Source organism: Danio aesculapii, chromosome 7, assembly GCF_903798145.1.
Source record: "Danio aesculapii chromosome 7, fDanAes4.1, whole genome shotgun sequence".
NCBI classification, from domain to species: domain Eukaryota; kingdom Metazoa; phylum Chordata; class Actinopteri; order Cypriniformes; family Danionidae; genus Danio; species Danio aesculapii.
This window is the reverse complement of record NC_079441.1, coordinates 25,503,362-25,525,971: the sequence shown is the minus strand read 5'-3', so window position 1 is coordinate 25,525,971 and position 22,610 is coordinate 25,503,362. Positions and strand designations below refer to the sequence as shown.

At 35.2% G+C, this 22,610-nt stretch overlaps 1 protein-coding gene across 16 annotated transcripts in view; it reads right to left on the bottom strand.

Moving 5' to 3' along the window:
* Positions 1–22,610, bottom strand: part of plekha7b (pleckstrin homology domain containing, family A member 7b) — a 192,801-nt gene that overhangs the window by 154,782 nt on the left and 15,409 nt on the right. Inside the window, exon 1 of one of the 16 annotated variants that reach the window (XM_056461433.1) lies at positions 13,100–13,537. The exons of the other annotated variants lie outside the window; for them this stretch is intronic. Coding sequence (XP_056317408.1) covers positions 13,100–13,296 — 197 coding nt within the window. The 5' untranslated portion in view covers positions 13,297–13,537. Of the gene's footprint in view, positions 1–13,099; positions 13,538–22,610 lie in introns of those variants that run through there. 16 annotated transcript variants of the gene reach the window in all.

Here is a 22,610-nt window from a genome sequence, read left to right as displayed (position 1 = left end):
TGTACCATACTCAATTTTTCTTGTATATATAAATACATTTTATTTATTTATTTATTTATTGCTTATTAAATCAGCCTAGAGTTATCAGTCATACATAAACATCTGATTTCTGCCAAGACTGTACATCTATGCTCAGTGATTCAATGATAAAATCTCAGAAAACTTACAAACTTATGTATTAATGCAGCCAAAGTTCTCTACTCTTCCCATCATCATCTGAATGCCAACAGCTACCATTATAAACCACTGGGTTACAACATGTCATCTAATCAACTCATTTGCCTTGAGCAATTTACCAACAAATCTAACAAGCACATACCACTGTTTTGCCTCATCTGTAAGGTAGACCTTCACATCTGTGATGCATCAGCCAGTAAGCTGAAAAAACACATGCTGAATCCTTCAGCTGCGTATCTTTTTTGACACAAAAAAAAGATCTGTCAGTGGCAGAAATTGTTTGTGCACAAGGATAGTCGTCTGTCAGCCGGAGATGGAAAATAAATCATTTGACGAGCCAACACTCCCCTCAAAGTCCTTGACGTAGCCTCTTCTGTCATACAGTCGTTTTAAATAGACGAGTTAATCATGATTATTATGAATCATCCTCATTCGCACATTCAACTGTGTCCAAATGCAATCATTACATGTCAGTATAGTCCCACAACATCTGGGTTCAAACTAAACTAAACTAACTACAGTTGAAGTCAAAATTTTTAACTCTCTCGTGAATTTTTTTTTTTCTTTTTCAAATATTTCCCAAATAATGTTTGACAGAGCAAGACATTTTTCACAGTATTTCCAATAACATATTTTCTGCTGGAGAAAGTCTTATTTGTTTTATTTCAGCTAGAATAAAGGCAGTTTTAAATTTTTTAAAATCTTTTTAAGGTCAATATTATTAGCCCCCTTAAGCTATACTTGTTTTCGATTGTCTACAGAACAAATGACTGTTATACAATGACTTGCCTAATTACCCTAACTACCCTAACTATACTATCTCAAAAAATATCTCAGGGTTTGAAATTTTTTTTGACAGTTTTGGTCACATATGCGCGTGAAATTTTATCTACGTGACGTCCAAAACATTTGGGAGCATTTGTGCAAGTGCATAAAATTGTTGCCGTGCGACCAGTTTTCACTACAAAATGTTTACCGCATGCGCAGATTTAGGAGAAATTCACGCAGTCGTGCAACTGCAGCGCGTACACCATCGCAAAAGGGCTTGCATAGGATCAAACTAATATTGGAGCTCATGAAAAGACTGAAAAGAGCTCATGTTATTGCTATTAAGATGACGTATGCAAATAATAAGTTACAGGTCAATATCATCTGTTCAATAACAGACAACACCCATGAGAAGAGTAAAGTATCGTTAACTCAGTTCATCTCATTCACATCAAGCAGTGCGTGTAGGGCTGGTGGGCGCATGGAGATTTTGTTTGCTTGTTAGTTTTGATTAGTGTTGATTTCAAATGCAATAAATCTGTTAATATAAACCTTGTAGTAACGGTGTCCATAATTTTTGGTGGGTGCGACTAAATTTTGCCTGGCTTAGTTAGCTACCAAGCAAAAAGGTTTCGAGCCCAGTATGTAGTAGAATATTATGTACTGTCATCATGGCAAAGATAAAAGAAATCAGTTATTAGAAATGAGTTGAAATAACCTTATTTCCATTAAACAGAAATTGGGGAAAAAATATAAAGAGGGGTTAATAATCCAGGAGGGCTAATAATTCTGACTTCAACTGCATATTCAAACCTCTACAACATCTTAGTTTCCTTTAATATAAATAAATTCAGATAGAACTTTCTATAAATAAATAAAAAATGAAAGTGTCTGAAACAACATCGTGCTAAAAGAGAACTTTCAAAGTTCAGACATCAAATTAACATCCTGAATCATCCAACAAGAAGTCAATTTCACAATGAGAACACTATATCATTATTACACAGTTCTTCTTCAAACGAGCATTCCACATTCTCGCAATCCGCATTAAGCGTGAAATAAATAGATAATGGCTCCATTTTGAAACCATTTGATCTATTAACCATTGACATATCTCTAATGGATTTCACAACATCCCTTTAAAATTACAGTCATGGCCATAACTTAAAGGCAAGTTCATTGGCTATCCAGTCAAGCTGTGGAAATAAATGAGCAATAAAAAACGAATTACGTCTTCTCTCATGACTTCTTGAGAAAAGTAACTTAGTCATTTGGTGATTAACAATCTTTTGCTAAATACAATCTGCAAAGTCAACTGTTCTCCAACTAATAAATCTGTTTTACATAAAGTCTCGTTCAGTTAAAGTGTACTCACCACTTGTTTGGCGTTGAAGATTTGAGAACTCTTCACAAAACAGTATTCAGTTTCTCGTATGTACGTGCCGAAAGAAGGGTATCAGAGGTCAGAAGTTATCCACAAATACATTTTTCTCCTTTCCGTTATGTATCTTCTGGCACAAGCTCTCAACAATCCAACAAGACTAATAGGTTCTACGTCTCACCATCTGAACTCAACTGAAATGTTACTGAAGGTATATGCCAGAGTGTCTCATGTGCCAAAAATACCCCGGTGCTAATTGCTCATATGACCTCTGTTTCTTCCCACAAACCCCTGTCTGTAGAGGATGTGCAGTGGCAAGTTGGATCATGGGTGAAATTAATGCTGGATCAGCCTGAACTGAGACGCCCCCAGTCACCCAGAGTCGACCCGTCAGCACCTTCTCCATCTCCCATGTGAGCTTTTCTGCGGGATGAGGACAACAGAGAAGAGGTCTCATCCCTAAATTGAGCAAAGAAAGAAGGGTCTGACTATATAACGTTCTGTCCTTTGTGGGCTCGGGTTACACCTGCTGCAGGGTTATCCATAGAGAGATTCTAGCTCTTCAAATCAGCAGTAACTGATGAGCTTGCTGTCCGGATGGAAACCAGAAACGTCCTGCACTGTGGATCTGAAGTGAGGTTTACTGAGCTGATCAATTGGTGCACAGAGAAATGCAAGACTCTTGATTAAAAGTAGCCTACAAAAATAACCAAAATGTTTTTTTGAAGATAGATTTAGCATCAGTGAAATTAAAATTAATGTCAACAGAATCTCCTAGAAGTAAAACATTTTTTAAAAAGCTGTCTATGTTGTGTTATGTAAATAAAAATATTGTGCGCTATTTAATAATATAACAAATTAGTGTTGCACAAAGATTAATCAAGATTATTCACACCCAAAATAAAAGTTGTTTTAGACATCATGTCAAAATACAATGTGTGTGCTGTGTAATATATATATAAATACACACATGCATGCATGTATTTGAGAAAATGTTTGGCTATAAAATATATGTGTATTTGATACAAATTATATATAAATTGATATATCTGTGACATAAAATGTATAGTTTTGTTTTTATGTATGTGTGTGTGTGTGTGTGTGTGTGTGTGTGTGTGTATCACATATACATAATACATTTGAAACACACATAAATTATATTTGGATTCAATTAATCACGATTAATCTATGCCCAGCACTAAATATAATATAATATAATATAATATAATATAATATAATATAATATAATATAATATAATATAATATAATATAATATAATATAATATAATATTAGGTGTGTAACAGATTACAGTTTAACCCACAGTCCGGAACACACATGACCCGTGGATTAATTCACTTTTTTTTTAACTTTACCAAATTTGTAACTAATCGCAGAGAGATCGCCTCTCGCGTCATTCAAATCACATGTATAAAGCATTAAGGCTTTCCTGTAAAATATAATGATGACGGAAAAAGTTGTGGTAAGTTAGGTTGTGGTAGGGTTTCTTAGGTTATTAAAGCTGTTTTCTGTCACTACTTGTTTAGCCTGCATTAATGCATTCAGTGTAAGCTGCACGATTAGTCATTAAAAGATCAGGATCTCAACACCCACGCAACATAAATTATAAATGATGGTATGTTTACTATATGTTTATTAATCCTTCCAATCAACATTCAAATCTGTTTGAAAAGCGCAAACATCAAGAAAGAGATTCAGTCTTTAGTTTACAAACAGTCAAATAACACAGAAGTACTGGGAAAACGGTTTAAAATTTAAATATAACCACTGATGTTTATGGTAAAGATTAAAAACACCATCATATGCATTAATTTGATGCTCAAAATGAAAGTTGTAGGCAGCAATTACATTATTTAACCAATAGGTGGCGACAACTAGCCATCGAAAATTTGTCACTGAATAATTCTAGCAATGAAACATGACGTTTTATGAGTGAATAACTGAATCATTTATTGAAAATGAGACTACAAATAAAAATGGGTTGTACAAACTATGTTAGATTTCTACATTTAGCGTTATCAGCAACATTAGTTGTAACAGTGCATTTTCACAGTACTTATTATTTTACTATTTATTTTTATTCAGCTGATTATGTCTTCATTTTATTATTAATAAAATTACAGGTTCTAATTTCTGTTTTTTAAAACCAAAAGTTTCTTGCAGTACTGTTTTTGTGATAAATGAAAAACAAATTGCATTTGTCTCCTCCCCTTTTTGATCTGAAAAATGGTCCGACCCATGACTAAAAATCCATAATGTAATACGAACCGTGAGATTTGTGATTTGTTACACCACTATATATTGTAATATAATATAATATAATATAATATAATATAATATAATATAATATAATATAATATAATATATTTCCCAGAACTGGGTTGCGGCTGGAACGGCATCCTTTGCGTTTTCATTCCTCTAGTGCCAATGGTACATTTTTTCAGCAGAATCCACCAGAAATCATTCTAATCAATCTAAAGCTCAAAAAACATTTCACATTATTTAAAGTATTGATTAAAGTTTCTTTTTTTTTCGAAACTTCAAAAAAATTATATTAGAAATTGAATCAGTCATGTAAAGATTAAAGCATGAGCATTTGTCAAAAATATATTGCTGTTAAATTTTTTTGCAGGAAAACACAATGACTTTTTTTCTCAGGGTAGCTGGAAATTTAGTAACACTGGTTAACTCAGTGAATTCAAGAAATTTAGCTATACGTTATAAATGAGCAAAAATGGAAAAGCCTCCCCAAGCTGTCCATTTAAATCCTGAATGAGAGTCTTTCCATTGAAAGGAAACTAATTCGACCTCTGAGGGACTGAACGTCCGCCTGTGACCTGTGAAAGTCAAAGTGTCAACAGCAGTCCCTGGTGGTTGTCCTGAGCACAGCATGGTGTTACTACAGGCCCAGCAGAGGATCATTGACTCTGACAGATATAACTTCATCCTCTCACCGTAGATATTTCATCCTGGCTTTAATGTGGGCAAGGTGGGGAAACTGCCGTGTGGTGCTTGAGGCTATTTGTCCTGTGATCGGCCCTGGTAGAGCGAGTTAGGAATGTATGTGTGTGTTAAAGCTGGTGGACCCAAGGGACCTGCAGACATACATTTCACAGCTATAATTAGGCACATAAATTGCAGCAATCAATGTCACCATTACAACTTGTTCTAGTATGGAGAGCAGTCAGAGTTGATAACGTATGGATGGATTTAGCATGCAAAGAACAGTATTTTACAGTTAAACGTGGCCCACAATGAGCACAGAGAAGTGAAAGAAGATATTGGATTCAGTGGAATATTAAGTTCGATCACTTACTTAGACTTGTAAACTGCATTCTGAATCAGTCAAATAGAAACCTATTTATTATTTTATATTTTAAATGCATGTATTTTTGGTATCACAGGAATTAATAGCAATTTAAAGAGGACCTATTATGCAAAAATAACATTTATAAGGAGTTTAAACTAGCAATGCAACGATTTTGGTTGTACGATTATAGTCTGAGAAATGATCATGGTTTCACGATTATTACAACTGTTATGCATTCATTCATTTCAAAACACTAGAAAATCACGTGAAAACTCATTATATTTTAAAGTATTGTTTATTGCTGCTCAGTGAGCAATTAGTACAGCATATAATAATATTAAAAACAAACAATAGTCCATTTCTCTCTTTGTGCTTAAAAATAAGTAAATGTTTTTTATTATTTAAACATAATAATTTTACACTGAAAATAAACGACAGAACAATGAATAAATAAATAAAAATTTGTATAATTAAAAAAAAATTGCATTTATCTAACGCACGGCTTGAAATGAACTTTTTTACTTTAGTAACAAAAGTAACACTTTAGTAACACTGTAACACTGCTGCTCCCAACTTCAAACATTTAGGAGCACCATAAAAAATTTAGGAGCACCCACCAAAAATGAATGAGCACCACTGCAAATTGTATATTAACAGATTTATTGTATTTGAAAGCAACATCAATTAGGACTAGCAAAAACCTGAAACAACTATCGCTCTCATCGGCGCCAATGTTTGTAACTTTAGGGGAGTTTGCAAACCTGTGTACTTTTCAATGCATCTTCCTCTTCAGCCGTTTGCATTTCCTGCGGTCAAAGAAGCTCCCTGGCATCTCAACTAGGTGCGCACAATCTCATTTTAGTTTAAAGCGATAGTCATCAAAATAGCACAGTTAAGATCAAAGCCTAAAAGGGGCAGTTTCAAATTGTTATAAAATTTTATTTGTGAAGTATTTTGAGCTAAAACTTCACATACACACTGTAGGGACTTACTTTACATTTTATAAAAAAGGGTATAATAGGTCATTTTTAAAGTATATTCATTCATTCATTCATTTTCTTTTCGGTTTAGTCCCTTTATTAATCTGTGGTCGCCACAGCGGAATGAACCAGCAACTTATTCAGCATATGTTTTATGCAGAGGATGCCCTTCCAGCCACAACCCATCACTGGGAAACATCCATACACACTCATTGATACACATACACTATGAACAATTTAGTTTACCCAATTCACCTGTACCACATGTCTTTGGACTGTGGGGGAAACCGGAGCACCCGGAGGAAAATATTAAATATTATATTAAGATATTAAATTAAATATTAAATATTATATTTCTATATTAAAATAAAAAACAGTTTTCTTAAATTGTAATATTTAACAATATTAGCTTTTACTGTATTTTTGATAAATGGGGTCTTGGTAAGCAATACAATTCCATAAAATATATAGGCTCCAAATTGAACAATAGTCTGGAGGCACTCAATAAACCAATTAATTCTATTTTTGTTCACTATTAATTTTGATCACACTTGACCATTTAATACTTAGTTTGTGCTGCAGAAAAAAATGATGGTTCAACAGAAAAGCTGCAGAAGAGTTAAAGTCAAAGTTTATTTATAAAGCACTTCTTATGAAGCGTTCCCCAAAGTGCTGGACAGGCATAAGAATTTTAAAATAGAGCCGATAGTCTCCATCAGACATACTGCACATGAGAAAGGGACAACTGCAATAAAATCATAAGAATAATAAGAGGTTTTTAAAAAAATATGAAATGAGATGGCATAAAATAAAATAAAATCTCTCATACAGTTTTAAATGCCAGACTATAGAGATTTAGGTCCCTATATCATACACCCGGCGCAACGCGGTGCAAGGCGTGACGCAAATGTTATTTGCTAGTTTCAGCTCAACGCAAGTGTCATTTTGACCACGCTGTTTAAATAGCAAATGCATTTGCGCTAATATGTGCACCCATAGGCATTCTGGTCTAAAAAAGGAGGTGTGCTAAGGCGCATTGCTATTTTGAGGAACTAAAATAGACTGCACAATACCACACTACCAGCCATTGAGGACATCCAGAAGAAACACTGTCTGCGCAGAGCACGCAGTATTCTTAAGGACACCTCTCACCCTGCTCACAGACTGTTTTCTCTCCTGCCTTCTGGCAGGCGCTTCAGGCTCCCCCGGACAAAAACCAGCAGACTGAGGAACAGCTTTTTCCCCAGAGCTGTCTCCCTTTTGACTCACTGACTCTTTTGCCCCTCAATACACCCCCCACACTCTAACTTATACTCCTCACAATCACTGCACTATTTAACATTTGCACATTTAAAGTTTTCACATATTCATTGCACTGATTCACTTATTTGAACTGTACATACCCACTGCACATGGACATTTGTAATTATGTACGCATCCACTGTACATATACATTTGTAATTATGTTTATCTATCTGCACACTCCTGATTATTAATAGCAACCTGTACATATATTCATTTATTGTAAATCTCTGTTCATAGCTAATACAACCTGTATATAATGTTCATAGTACATCCATCTGTAAATATTACCATAGTTTTTCTATAACTGCACTTTATAACTTATACCTGTATCCTGCACTTGCTGCTATTGCACTGCTGGTTAGACCTAAACTGCATTTCGTTGCCTTGTACTTGTACTTGTACATGTGTAATGACAATAAAGTTGAATCTAATCTAATCTAATCAATAGACTAGCTGAGAGCAGTCCTAAAGTCGAGCACAGAGCACGTTAGTCGTGCACCTCCCTTACACATTGCTTAATACACACAGGATGTACAGCAATACACAAATATCTTAACAACTGAAAAAAGAATTAAAGGAATATTACAAAAATTATAATTTTTCTACATAAATATAAAAACCACTGCTTTCAGGCCTTCATCTCTGGGGGCTTTTTTGGTTTATTCATGACAATTTGATTTTGTATAATGTTATTATTAGTAGTATTATTATTCATTATATGCATATTTATAGTTGTTTTATTAAAAACAAGCTTAGATTAGCCCACCTGTCAGGTTTTGGACCATAAGAGGCATAGCATGTGTATTTGGATATAACTCAGTTTTTTGACCACAATTTTGTTATTATTAATTTATTTGTTTGCTGGAAATTAGAACTGAATTAAGAAATAGTTTTCAAACAAATCTTTGCGCTTAACAAACAAAATTAATTATGTAGGCTAATAGATGTCTGTGTGTACAACACGTTTCCTTATCCACGAAAGAGAGTAAAAGTAAAGAATGAGGAGGCTCATTCTCGCGCTGCAGATGGTCTGTTTAATTGTTTAGTATGTTCCGTTTTTCCTCTTACAAAGTCTGCCATGTAAATAGCAAATGTGCTATGGCACGACGCAACTGACTCTTAAAGGCAATGAGTGGATTCTAACACACCCTTAATGCTTTTGCGCCCTGCGCTTTGGACTTTGCTCCTAGATTTTTAAAATAGAGCCCATAGACATACTGCACATGAGGAAGGGACAACTAACAGCAAAAGGCCCTAAGTCCTCAAGATGGAACAAATTGAGCAAGAGTAGCTCAAGCATTGCAAGAATGTCATTTTGGGAAAAATGTCTATAATTAATGTGACATGGTATTATTTCACATTTGCAATTTAAGAGCAACTATCCACATTTACATCCAGCATGCTTCAGAAAACACCATTTCCAAAGAATTATTTTTGAAGTTGAAAGGAAAGGAAGTTTCCTAAGCTGAATACTCAGGAACAGACTGGATATGTGCTAAATATATGTAAATCATATATTGTTCTGAATGATTTGTAAAATAACTGTACAGTATGCAGCTGTCATGCATGAAACGACAATTTCATGTAAACACAATAACTGAAATCTCATTCAATAAAAAAACATAGTAAAACGATCACACACAACCTTCACCTTCATCCACCAGTCCGCAAGAATATTCTCAAAAAGAAACTGGTTCGTAATATAAAAAAGCTGAAGACAGCAATATTGCATGGAAGAAGTTTATGAGGGATTTTAAAGATTTTTTTTGTATATTGTATACAGTTTGTTGCAACCACCAAAAGCAGCCTTGAAGGAACATGCTAAAAAAACACAGAACATCTTCACAACAGCTGCACAGCAAACCCCAGACAACTATTCAAAATACCTTACTCTGGTACCATGTGGTTTTGCACACAAATACTACTACTTTTTTTTCTTTGCATTTTCTAAAGAAAGTTATCAGACAGAAATGAAAATTATTATATTCATACAATAGCACAAAATCTACTTCACACAATTGACAACACCTTTGGCAGACATGTATAAAGCAATACACAAGCGCTGTATGTAATTTTAGACCAATAAAATGCAGTCCTCCAAGTACGGCTGCCTGTTTTTCTAACATTTGGACAACTTCACCACTCGCTGTGGAGCCTTGCGGTCAAGTGCAGAAACTCTGCCATTCAAAACTAAGCAAGAATGCTTTTACTATGTCCATCAGAAGTTGAAGGAGATGTTTTTTGAGGTCTCTGATTACAGAAAAGCTACTGTTGACTCAGCATAAAAGTTAACGCTAATACCGACTGTTCACATATCTCCTCCCTACAATCAATTATCAGGTCTTTTGAGGAAAAGGTTGTTGTTCCTACGCCAAACTTCCAGCAAGAACCCTTTAACTTGTGTTTTTAAATCACTCCACTTCAAGACACAAGAGTAAAGTCCTTGTCTGAACAACAACTCACTTGCAGGGAAAAAAAAAACTCAAACGTTACTTGAATAAATCCCAGGTAGCATGACTTCCTGCGAAAGGAAATGAATGTTTGTTCTGGATGGATGACCTTCTTAAGAAAGCAATGCCACATTCACCTGCCTCCTCTGACAATACATCCTCTCCTGAGAGTGTCTATGATTTAGACTAATTACACAAACAGTCCGATGTAATGTTTTCTTTGAGGAGTCAAAGCAGTAGTCATCAATAGCTTTAAAAAAGACAAACGGTCCTCCAAACTGTTTCAGAGAGTGCATATTGATTTTGTTTTATCCTCTTTGAATTCTACATGCCATACTGGCTGGTCTATTTATAGCATCAAAATCTCATTTAAAAAAACTTTACGGTCATCCTTAAAAGAGAAACATATTTAATAGTTGCACATTTTGTATAAAAACACCCCAAAACCTTGCCGATCTAACTAAATAACATAGGCTTTTCTTCAAGCATACACATGTAAGATCATAGCTCGATAGAGAAATCTCAAGTATTAGCCATTGGAATTTCCTTTTCTTTCAAAAAAGGAGGCCAGCTTCATGGTCTGAATAACATAATTCCTCATTCAAAACCCCACAGACTGAAATGTCTGGAGCAGGGGGCGAAAAACGCATTGTTTACAACAAGCTCAAGTCATCTCAGCAACTCCTTTTATGTGTAAAGCGAAGGAGAGAGAAAACTGCAGTTCTGCAATCGGGCCCATTCGCTGAATCTCTTCTTACAAAAATTTTGCAAAAGGTCTGACATCTGTCTCCAGTTAGAGGAAAGATAACCAGCACTTGGCTTTCTGGCTCTACGTCTACGTAGTATTATCAATAATAAAATGATTAAATTTGGTTTTTGAGCACTAAAAAAAGAGGCATAAATAAATAGAATGTTCGATATGTTCTACTTTTACATATATACATCATATTCAATTAAATGCAAACTAGATGTGTATTTAGAAAAAAAAAAATCAAAAGCAGAGATCACTATTGAATAATTGCAATTTAACAGTGTAAACTCGTGCAAAACTCACATAAATCACAAAATATGATACAGATGATAGAGATGTCCAGATCTGATAACGTGATCGGAAATCACGCACGATCACGCAGTTTCAGACTCAGTCGGAATTGGATGTTACCTCTTGATTAGGACTCGAATATATATATACACTGTGTATATAATATATACACACATATATATATATATACACAGTTGAAGTCAGAATTATTAGCCACCCTGAATTATTAGCCACCGGTTTATTTTTTCCCCAATTTCTGTTTAACAGAGAGAAGATTTATTCAGCACATTTCTAAACATAATAGTTTTAATAACTAATTTCTAATAACTGATTTATTTCATCTTTGCCATGATGACAGTGAATAATATTTTACTAGATATTTTCAAGACAATTCTATACAGCTTAAAGTGACATTTAAAGACTTAACTAGGTTAATTAGGTTAACTAGGCAAGTTATGGTAATTACGCAAGTTATTGTGTAACGGTGTTTTTTATGTAGACTATCGGAAAAAAGTAGCCTAAAGGGGCTAATAATTTTGACCTTAAAATGGTTTTTAAAAAAATGGAAAACTGCTTTTATTCTAGGTCACTTGGTTACCTCACCTCTCTCCTCCACACTGTCCCGTGATGACAATCACGCATACGCAATTTTAGGCATTAAATAAATAATATTTAATATTTAATACTTGTCTCCTATATAAGTGCATTGTTTTTTTATGACGGTATAACGGTATTGAAACTGATACCGTTGCTATTTTTAGATCCCGCGGTATACCATATTACCCAAGCCTAGGTTCCACACAATACATTCATGTTGTCCCAACACAAATCAATTAAGTTAACGTAACAAATTTCAGTGGATTGAACATAAAACAATTGAGTTGTCCCAAAAAATATCTTAAGACTAGTGTTGTTTCATCTCATTTTAAATAAGTAGTTTGAACAGACATCAAAAATCGTTTTTTGAGTGTACCATTAAAAATACAAAAAATTTAAAATCAGGGCTTCATGATATTGGAAAAATCAGACATTGTTTTGTTTTTCTGAGATATGTATTGCGATATGAATAGTTTCACCACATGGCTTGAATAGCTCTATTTGCAAAGAAATCATTCATTAGAATTGACTGGGGTGATTTTCTAAGCATGTGAATTATCTATTAAAATAATAAACAAATCACTAGCAAAAATAATTTAAATAGAGCAACAAAAAAAGTTCATTGTATTCCTTCAGTAAAATAATTCCTCAAATGTACTTTTTTTGTGCCCGATTGCTTTCAACTATCTTGAAATGCCTTTAAAACACAAGCAAATGATAAAGTTTCACTCTGTTATGGTTATACTCTGCAGTGACTCCACAAATCTCATGTTTTCTCAACTGTTGTGCTCATCAACTTTAATCCCAACTCAATATTGCAGATCCTGCAATGTGATGACTATTGCGGACAAACACATTTCGATATCGATGCTCAAACGATAAATTGTGCTGCCCTATAATAAATAATAGAAAAATAACCCTGGTTAGTTTTATAGGTTCTTCTTAGCTTGCAGTGTTAATTTGACCTTCTTTAAACTTACATAACAGATTAATTCAGATTCTTCAACTCACAGTTGTGCCTGTTTTAATCTCAAAAACAACCTTATTGACCTATATAATATTCTCTTTACCTTTCCTCCACTGATGCGGTTTCATCCTCTTCCTCTCGGATAGTGTCCAATTCAATTTCTTTCTCCTTAAAACCACCATCCTTCCTTTTCACTCGGCCCAACGGCAGGCAGGTGCAGCAGGTACCCATTCTACCATTGCGTTTAGCATGTCTACGGCCCCTACGTCTGCTGCATCTTCTGTCCTCAAACTTCCTCATGTAGCACAACACGCATAGCTACATCTCAGCCACGTTTATGAATTCAGCGCAGGTTGGAGGGTTAAATACGACAAGTCAAACTGCGTCCGACTGAATGGCTTTAGTGACATACTGCAAAACATAAGCAGCCACTGTCCCCTCTATCAATTCCCTCTTTGTCTTTTCTCCGTCCTTTCCCCCCTTTCAGTGCTCTGTTATTACACCCAGTCCCGTTTGTTTCGACTAGCACAAACAATGTGTTTTTAGCCTGCCGTGGCTTTCATCAGTCATGGAAGATGTGACGGTGCCATGGCACTTAGTGTCTGCTGCCTACTGCTCTCTCAAAAGGAAGTAACATACGGTGTCTGGACAATATGGATGGCTTGAGGCTACAATACAACAGTTGTAAGCAGCAAATGAGCACAACTGGTTCTCCTACGCTTCAGATTAGATCAGAATGTGGCTGAGAGCCACCCTGTGGCAAGTCATTTCAACTGGGCTCACTCACGAGCACTTTAATGTTGGGTCGTTCATATTGATTGCTAGTATATGAATTGAATTTAGGAAGCACAAGATGCGGAGAAAGTGAAAACAACAGGACACCATAAAAACATATCACCATTAACATTTAAACATATCACAACAAAGTAGGGATTTTCATTTCGGTAAATTTTGCCAACCAACAACTGCCGTTTGTTAAACGAATATTAACTGTTAACTGGTCAGATTAATATTAAATTATTATTTAATAAAAAAAAAAATAGATGTGTCTATTTTGTGTCCGACACATTAAATATTGTATTTTAAAATACTATTTTTAAAATCAGTAGGCTCATATGTTGAGGTTTTGTAAAGCATAGGCTACTATAGCATATGACAATGTTGTTGTTTACATACGATATTGAATTAATTTGAATATATGTTTTAGAAGCTATAAAATGAAAGCCTCAGTTTGGTGCTTTTATTGGAGCTATCATTATGCAAAAATCAAGAAAATCTTTGGATTTGTTTGATTCGTAGATCATGTAGGCTATTCAAAAATGTAGATTTTATAGAAACTTTTAATAACTGTAATTTTCCAAATAGAAAAAAGGTTGGTTTGTAGGTTGTACACTAAATCATCACAACTATAGCCTGTTGTGTTTATGAGCAGTGAAGAAGCACTCTCTGATGAAGAGAAAATCCATAAGCTCCGACTTGTTTCCAAAGCAGCGCACATTTCAAAAAGTTTTGTTTTGCGGCTTCTTTCTCCAATTGTGCAAATAAACAAGTGTTTATGACGCAGATCCAGGACAGAGGCAATTCATCATCAGTCCTGGTTTGGCATCAACACATCTGTGTCAAACTGTGACCAGCAATGTCCTTCTTTCATTATGCTTCTTTGGCAAAATATGTCTGTAGGCATGTGTGGTTGCACGTGTTACCATCCCACAAGTTAACAAATATGTTGCACATTTATGCAGCCAATTACAAAATAATAAATATTTTTTTATCATTTAATTGATACCATTAATCGGTTAAAAGTGCACACTTTCGGTTAACAGCGAATTGGTTATTATGAGCATCCCTACAACAAATCAATAGAGATTGTTCATCCAACAAAAAATGGTGTGTTCAAGAGATATAAAAATATCTAGAGGGTTTTTTTTTTATTATAATTAATTGTTTAATGCAAACTAAGAAACAATATTTGTTTCAAAATAAATATTTTTATTTTATTTGTATTATTCATTCATTTTCATTCGGCCTAGTCCTTTTATTTATCAGTGGTTGCAACAGCGGAAGGAACCACCAACTTATTCAGCATTTGTTCTACACAGCGGATGCCCTTCCAGCTGCAACCCAGTACTGGGAAACATTCGTACACTCTCACATTCACACACATACACTTTGGTTAATTTAGTTTGTTCAATTCACCTACACCGCATGTCTTTGGACTGTGGGGGAAACCAGAGAAAACCAACGTAAACACGAGGAGAACATGCAAACTCCACATAGAAATGCCAACTGACCCAGCTGGGACTCGAACCAGCGACCTTCTTGCTGTGAGGCGACCACTGAGCCACCATGTCACCCTAATTTATATTATTCTTTTATTGTTTGTTTTAAAATTGCAATTTAGTTTTGTTAACAGACAAAATATATTTTTATTTTAAAAGGAAATGTGAGACATAAGAAAAACAATAAAAGAGAAATTGTTCATTTCTAAATTCATTTAGTTGAAAATCATGGAAAAAAAAATCCTACCATAAGATCAGCTTCGTGAATCGTATCAAATCAGGAGTTGCTACATGCTTAAAAACCACATCTGACGCTTATGGAAAAGCTAGCAATGTTTTATACACACTAACTTAACTGTCTTTACAAGTTTAAATGTGGTTTAAATGTATTTTTTTTATTTAAATTGAGAGAACATTTTATTATTTCATTGTGTTCCTAAAGTTTTCATTCTGGACAAACTTTTAGTTCACTGGACATTGTTTTTGACTACTAAAATATCTTTTAAATAAATTAAATCCAGAAAAAATACAATTTGGGGAAAAAATAAAACGGAACTTTGGAATAAAATGGATTGCATATAGGGCCAGAAAGGCAGTAAACACATCTACAGTTTATTTATTACAAAATTATTGTTTTTCCTATTCATTAAAGAATACAGAAAAAGGTTCATGTTAAATAAATACAATAGCAAATATATAAATATTTTGTAGTTAATTAAAGGTTCTATGAAATGAAAATAATTTTTTAAATGTTAGTACCAGTATTGCTTGTTTTTGAAATATCTATAAGCTAATGTGCCCCAAAATAGTGACAAGATTTTCATTTAGAAGATATAAAACTGATATAAACATGTAAAGCCTGCAGTGTCACTTCAGCCCAAATGGACCAACGGTTATATTTCACATCACCTTACACAGTTTCTCATCACATCATAGCCAATCAAATGCTCTCTAGTATCTGACATGCCCCGCCCCCTTCAAGACGCTTCTTATTTGCTTTTCATTTGATGTTCTGAGCTCAACCACTCTGATTGGCAGAGCTGTGATTAAACAAAACACTATCCGCTATTTTTAATAAAAGGAAAAGAGCTACGCTATGTCCCCACATCTTGTTGTGTTTCGGTTGTGATTAAGTCAAACATCAAATAAAAATGCATATTTCAAAGCACTTCACGGGAACTTTAATGATTTTCAAAGTATTCAAATAGAAGGGAATAAAGGTAGTAAAAATTAACACCATTTGTAATTAAATAAAAAATATCTTTTTTAAGTACATATATGCTACGTCACAAAACTTGTCAGACCGCAACTCAATTTCTTCCTGTCATTCTGATTCAAACTTCAATTCAACATCCTACAGGACGTGACTAATTCAATTGTGATTCCTGATCATGAATTGAAAGAGAGCCAATTCTTGCATTTGACCGACCCCTGAACCGTTCGAGATGATAAGTCATGCCAGGATTCATAAACAGACCCCCCTGCCGCGGCTGTAAGATACAAATAACACGATTTCCACAAGATAAATGATTCATGCTGCAGGTAGTTCAAAAGGAGCTTTTCTCTTTTTTTCCATGCGAGCAGTTCGGTCCACTGCGGCTCCACTGCGCACAGCCCCCACCGCAACAGGAAAACATTAAGCAGTCCCGTCACAGCGAAAGCCTCCTGCCTCACTGAAAAACGCAGCATAATCACTTTATCCCCTATTCTCTTCAGAGAAAGAGGGAAAGGGGGAGAGAGAGAAAGAGAGAGAGGTAATACTGGCACAAACATGCTGTCTCATAATGCTGAGAAACATATGACGGATCCCAGCACAACTAGTGAACGAGTCAAGACGCCTCCGATTTCAAATCAGTCAAGCTGAAGTGAGCATCTGCTACTGAGCAAGCATCCGTCCTATGTAAACATTATAGAAGGAAGGAGCTGACTAAGTCTGAAAGAGAGCCTCTGCAACTAAAATATTTGCAGAGCTTTGGCTGCTACTGCAATATTTTGTCTGACGTACTGTGATGAAGCACAGCAACTGCTCTGCATCACAAAACTGAGCCAATCATGTGTAAGGATTTTAGAAAGCAAACAAACACAGTTCAAAGGAGCTGGTGTCAAGTAAAGGTCACACACATCACAGTATTCATGACAAGGCCTACAAATGTAAACAATGACTAGCTATGACAAATCCGCTTGTTAAGTCATGACGTATGGAATACTGTTTCCAGGTCCAAGCCGCTACTCATTTAAATTGAGAAAATTATTTGAGATGACCGCTTTTTAGTCATATCACACATTAAAGTGAATTTATATTAAGTCACAGTGTACACAACAGTCTCTGGACTTGCTGCATCACCAATATTTTAACAATTTATTTAAAAATGTATCACTTTCTGCCCATCGAATATTAGGCATGGATGTATATATTGCGATCGAGATTTTCGAAAGTACTACATCGCTTTGTAAACGTTTATTACTACCATTTGATGAGTCTCTCTATACAGTTTGATAGAGCGCTTGGACCCGGAAGCTGCTTCGCATGACATCACACTTAACAAGCGGATTACACACAAACAGTTAATCTTTCAAAAATCAACTGCATCTTGTTGATAATAAAAAGACAAATATTTGATTTCTCGAAACAGGTGTCTAGGCCACATCATCATGTTTGTTAAACTATAGCTCCTTTCACACATACAGACTTTTCCGGAAATATACACCTTGATACGTGAAAGTATTCACAAAATCCATCAGAATTTGTAATGTCATCAAATGTGTAAACAAAGCTATTTTTAGCAGTGGTTAGCGCATCTGCCGAATGTTAATTTTAGCGGATTTACCCCTAGTTATTTGGGCCGTCTCTGGCACACAAAGGAAACTACATGAATGATAAAGTTTTAAATAAAAGTAAAACTATCAACAAAAAGACTGACCCCCTTCATGTTTAATACAAGCCGTTTAGAGTTCATTTTTGATTATGTCAGAATTTACCGGTATTTTGGACTGGATGTGTGAATGCTCCTTTACCTGTGTGAACAGCACATATTTGAATTTACAGGTAACTTACAAGTCCTTCCGTAAATTTTCCTGATATTAGTTGGTATCACTAGCTACGTTTCCATCCACCTATTTTTATGTGCATTTTGGATATGCGCATAAAAAACCGGTAGATGGAAAGGCCAAGATGTGCATAAATTTAGAAAACGAGTAAAAAAAAAAAAACATATGCGCATAACTGAGTGGGATTAACTTTTTATTCCTTAAGTAAAAGATGCACATAAACTATGATAGAAACACTTTTACCGAACAAATTCCAGTATGTGCATTAAAAAAGGTGATGTGATTTTGTTATAAAAGGTCATGTGATGATAAAAATGTGTGTGAATGGACAAACTAGCAGGCTGACTGCATTGTAAAACTTGTTATTATATTATTAATGACCTCCATAATCAAGAGTGTCTGTGCTCCATGTCTCACGCCTTTAAACACAGCGCGTTTACTGCATGTCAGGATTGTTTTCTGAGGCATTAATAAGTCATCATTAAATGAAGAAAAGATTCACGCAGCTTCTCCTACCACAGCAAATTCCATTTTTACTGTTGATATTAGGCACTAGTTAATCAGGAAGTGACAAATTTGTTCTAATTGACTCATTGAATGGAAATGCTGCTTTATTCGCATGTCTTTTATGCGATAATCCTGTTTCCAGAAGTTAATTCACATTTTTGGATGGAAACATAGCTACGGTGTAAAAATGGCTATTGAAAACCAATAGTGTTGTCGCCTCTGTTTAGACAAAAAAAATAATTATATGTGTAGACACCAAACAGATGACAGCCGACTGAAGCAAGAACATACGTTCTGTGCCTGCATGAGAGGATGTATCTTTCCACACCTGCAGGTGGCAGTATTGGTATTGTCATTTCACACAGGGTAACTGGAACTAGTGCTGCACGCATACAAACCATAAACAAAGCAGCGTTTGCATACATTTTCAGCACTAATTCACTCAGGCAAATATATTGCTGATAATTTGATAAACCTAATTTCTGGAAAATATATAAGAAATGATAGCCGGGGTCTTTGTGTTCCCTCTTGACTTGCTTTGTTTGCTTAGTTTCACTACTAAAGATCTTGTTCTTGTGCTCTGATTCGAATATGGATTTTGGAAAATTTGTTTAGGTACAGCTTTCATAGACAGTTAGCAATAATAATATTAATAATATTTTATCATATATACAAAGTCTTCATCATAACAGAAGAGTCAGCTACTTTAGACAACTCAATTAATTTGTGAATTTGCCTCTAAATACGCTACAGTCAATAGTATCAAGCCTTATTTCAAGAACCTTTCCTTAACTGTGAACTGTGAGGAAGTATAGGGAGTGAGGTCTAGGCCATCTTAATTGGTCTCTAGGTTAAAGTGAGCAGACATGTACAGTAAAAGCTGTAATTAATAACCAAAACCTGACAGTTTGCCTCAAAAGTGCTCAGCTGTTCTGCAGAGTGTGTATCAATTATTATTTTTTTCAAAGTGATGAGACTGCAGGAAATTTATCAAGACCGTACACCACCCAAAATAAAAAAGTACTTCTGAAGGTTTGGGACTGCTTTAAAACACAAACTTACAGAGAAACAGTGAGGCATAGAGTGGTATTGCTGGTTTGGCACAAATCCTGCTCCAGTGACATTGCTGGAAGATGTAGCCTATAGGGAAATCCATCCTCTTTAATCAACATTTCAAGTGTTTTGCCTCCACTCTAGCGAAACGCATCATGGTTAATTAACTCATTGAGTCCTAAGAACTGCAGGAGACTGAACCAATAGTGGGGGTGGGATCAACACACTGTGAATGGATCTGAAGCGAAAGGCTGACTGAGGTAAAAATACCACAAACTGATATTCTACATTTTTCCCAAGAGTTCCAACAGTGGGAGTGCTGGAGAGCTGGTGTTTGGGAATTTGATTCTCTGTAGGCGGTCAATTTAGGGCTACAGTCTCATGGAAATCCAACACTTCCACTGCAGCTCCAGTGGGATGTAAACCCAAATGACAAAAAGGATATTGTCCCAATAGGACACCATTGTGTCTAAGTGCCTTTGGGGAGATATAGAATTGCACAAATTCAGCACAGAATGACTTTTTGGAGACTTTTTGGGAGGAAAAAAATAGGAATTTGACAATACGAAAGGCAAACAACGTTTTCCAATCCACTTGTGCATTTAACATGCAAATCTTATTATGATTTGCTAAAATTAATATAAGTTCTTGAATCAGTTATCAATTCTTGATTTGGTTTACTTCTGAAATAATTGAACAATAATTAAACAATAATGCTTACTTGGTCCTAAATACCATTTCTTTTCAGTAAAATTTGTAAAAGTTAATATGCTGCATTTTATGTACAGTGTTTTTTCAGGATTCTCTGAAAAACAATGTTTAAAAGAACCAAATTGATTTATATATAAAATATATAATTTACAATATTATTAATATGTATCAATTTTGCTCAATGAAAAATGTAAACATAGCCATTTTAATAAAATAATTTGCCAGTAAATTACATTTTTATGTTAATCAACAATGTAAACTTGTACTGTAAATACTATTTAGGTTTCTTTATTGAATAAAATGCCCAAAAGAATATAGTTTATTTTTTTGCAACATTATTAATATGTATAAATGTGTCTGATTTTATCAACAAACCAATAAAGCACTTGTTATTAAATGCAGGTTATACTCCACCATCAGGGTTCATGTAAATGAGTTTGATTTTACTACGACCGCTCACGCTCAACAGTCCCGCTATTGTGTTGCCTCCTCCTATTTCCAAAAACCTGCTGCACAAGCAGTGGCTGTTGTCACGGCAGCGACATGAAGACTTGGCCTGAGCTCAGGCTGTTGGATGAGCAGTGAAGTGAAAAAAGGGGGTCTGGAAAGGAGGGGACTCCTCAAACAGGGTCACCACAGACCCTTAACATCAGAGTAGATGCCACATTTCACTTGATGTTTATAAAACAAGTTTCAAAACTGAAAGTGAAATCAAAGAACAGTTTGTCCAGTGGTTAGTTTGGAAGCATCAAAAATACTGTTTTAATGGACAAAAATCACAAAACTCTTGTACTAACAAACTGGGAAATTTATTGTGAAGTAAAATATTGAAGTAATAAAATGGAAGAACTGGCAAACGCAGCGAACTTGATATTAATATTATATTTAGATTCTGTTACAGTAAACATTTTCTATTCAGAAAACTCTACTTCACTATTAGACAATTACAACCTTTACTGTACTGAATTCTCCATTAGCACACACACATTAAACAATTCTAAATATAAATTAGAAAAACAAACTGTAATGTAAATGTAAAATCTGTTGCTCCGGGTATTTTTCTTTAAACATTTCAGATAACAAATCCACTAGAGGGTGCTGTGTACATTTTTGCTGTGATCTGAAATAGGTTAGGTAGTATTTTTAAACGTTTCAGATACACGTTCATCTTGTACACATCCATGAGAAGGTGGAGCTTGTCATAAAGAACACCAGAGACTAGCAAACCACTGACCTACACCCTTCCCTAAACCCAACCAATAGTGTTTTCAAAAAACATATAAGAAAAGTGCGCTGCAACATTTAACATTGCTTTAATCTCTTAAGCCTCATTCACAATACAAGTGACTTGTATTGGCAAAGCGATAAGCGACCATTCATTTCAACAGAGAGTGAGTGACTTCCGGCGACCTCAGTCTACGCAAGCGACAGTGACTGCTGGCGACCAGGTGGGCGTGTCGAGCGACATGACAAAGTTGAGAATCCTTCAACTTTATGCAAACAAAAAGCGACTTTCTTGAGCGACAGCCAATAGGAGCACCAGTAAAGCTCAAGTGATCCTGTCTCAGCTCGCTCAGAGGCCGGATGTATTTGTGCTGTATATACCTCCACACCCATGCGTTTGAAGCAGGTTGCCACCCAGAGCGACAGGCAGCTACAACATTGCTGCTAGTCTGAATGAGGCATTATATGGAACCGTGCTTTAAAAGCTACCAAAAAACCTGAGCACGCCAGAAAATTTGTCCATATGGAGATAGAGAGATGAGGCAAATATATTTGATTACAAATCATAGGCAGAGTTAACGTGTTTTGTGGTGTGTTTTTTTTTTCTGGTTTTGTGCAAAGAACTGCATATAAATAATCTGTTAATCATCAATATGTCCCTGTAAATATCATCGGTGTGAAAAGGAACAAGATTTTCTTGCATCATACTGCCCCCTAGCATTCATTAAACTCCAATGAGCCTGTGTTGACCTCAAGTGCACCAAATAAACGCAAAGTTGTTTTTTCCACTGT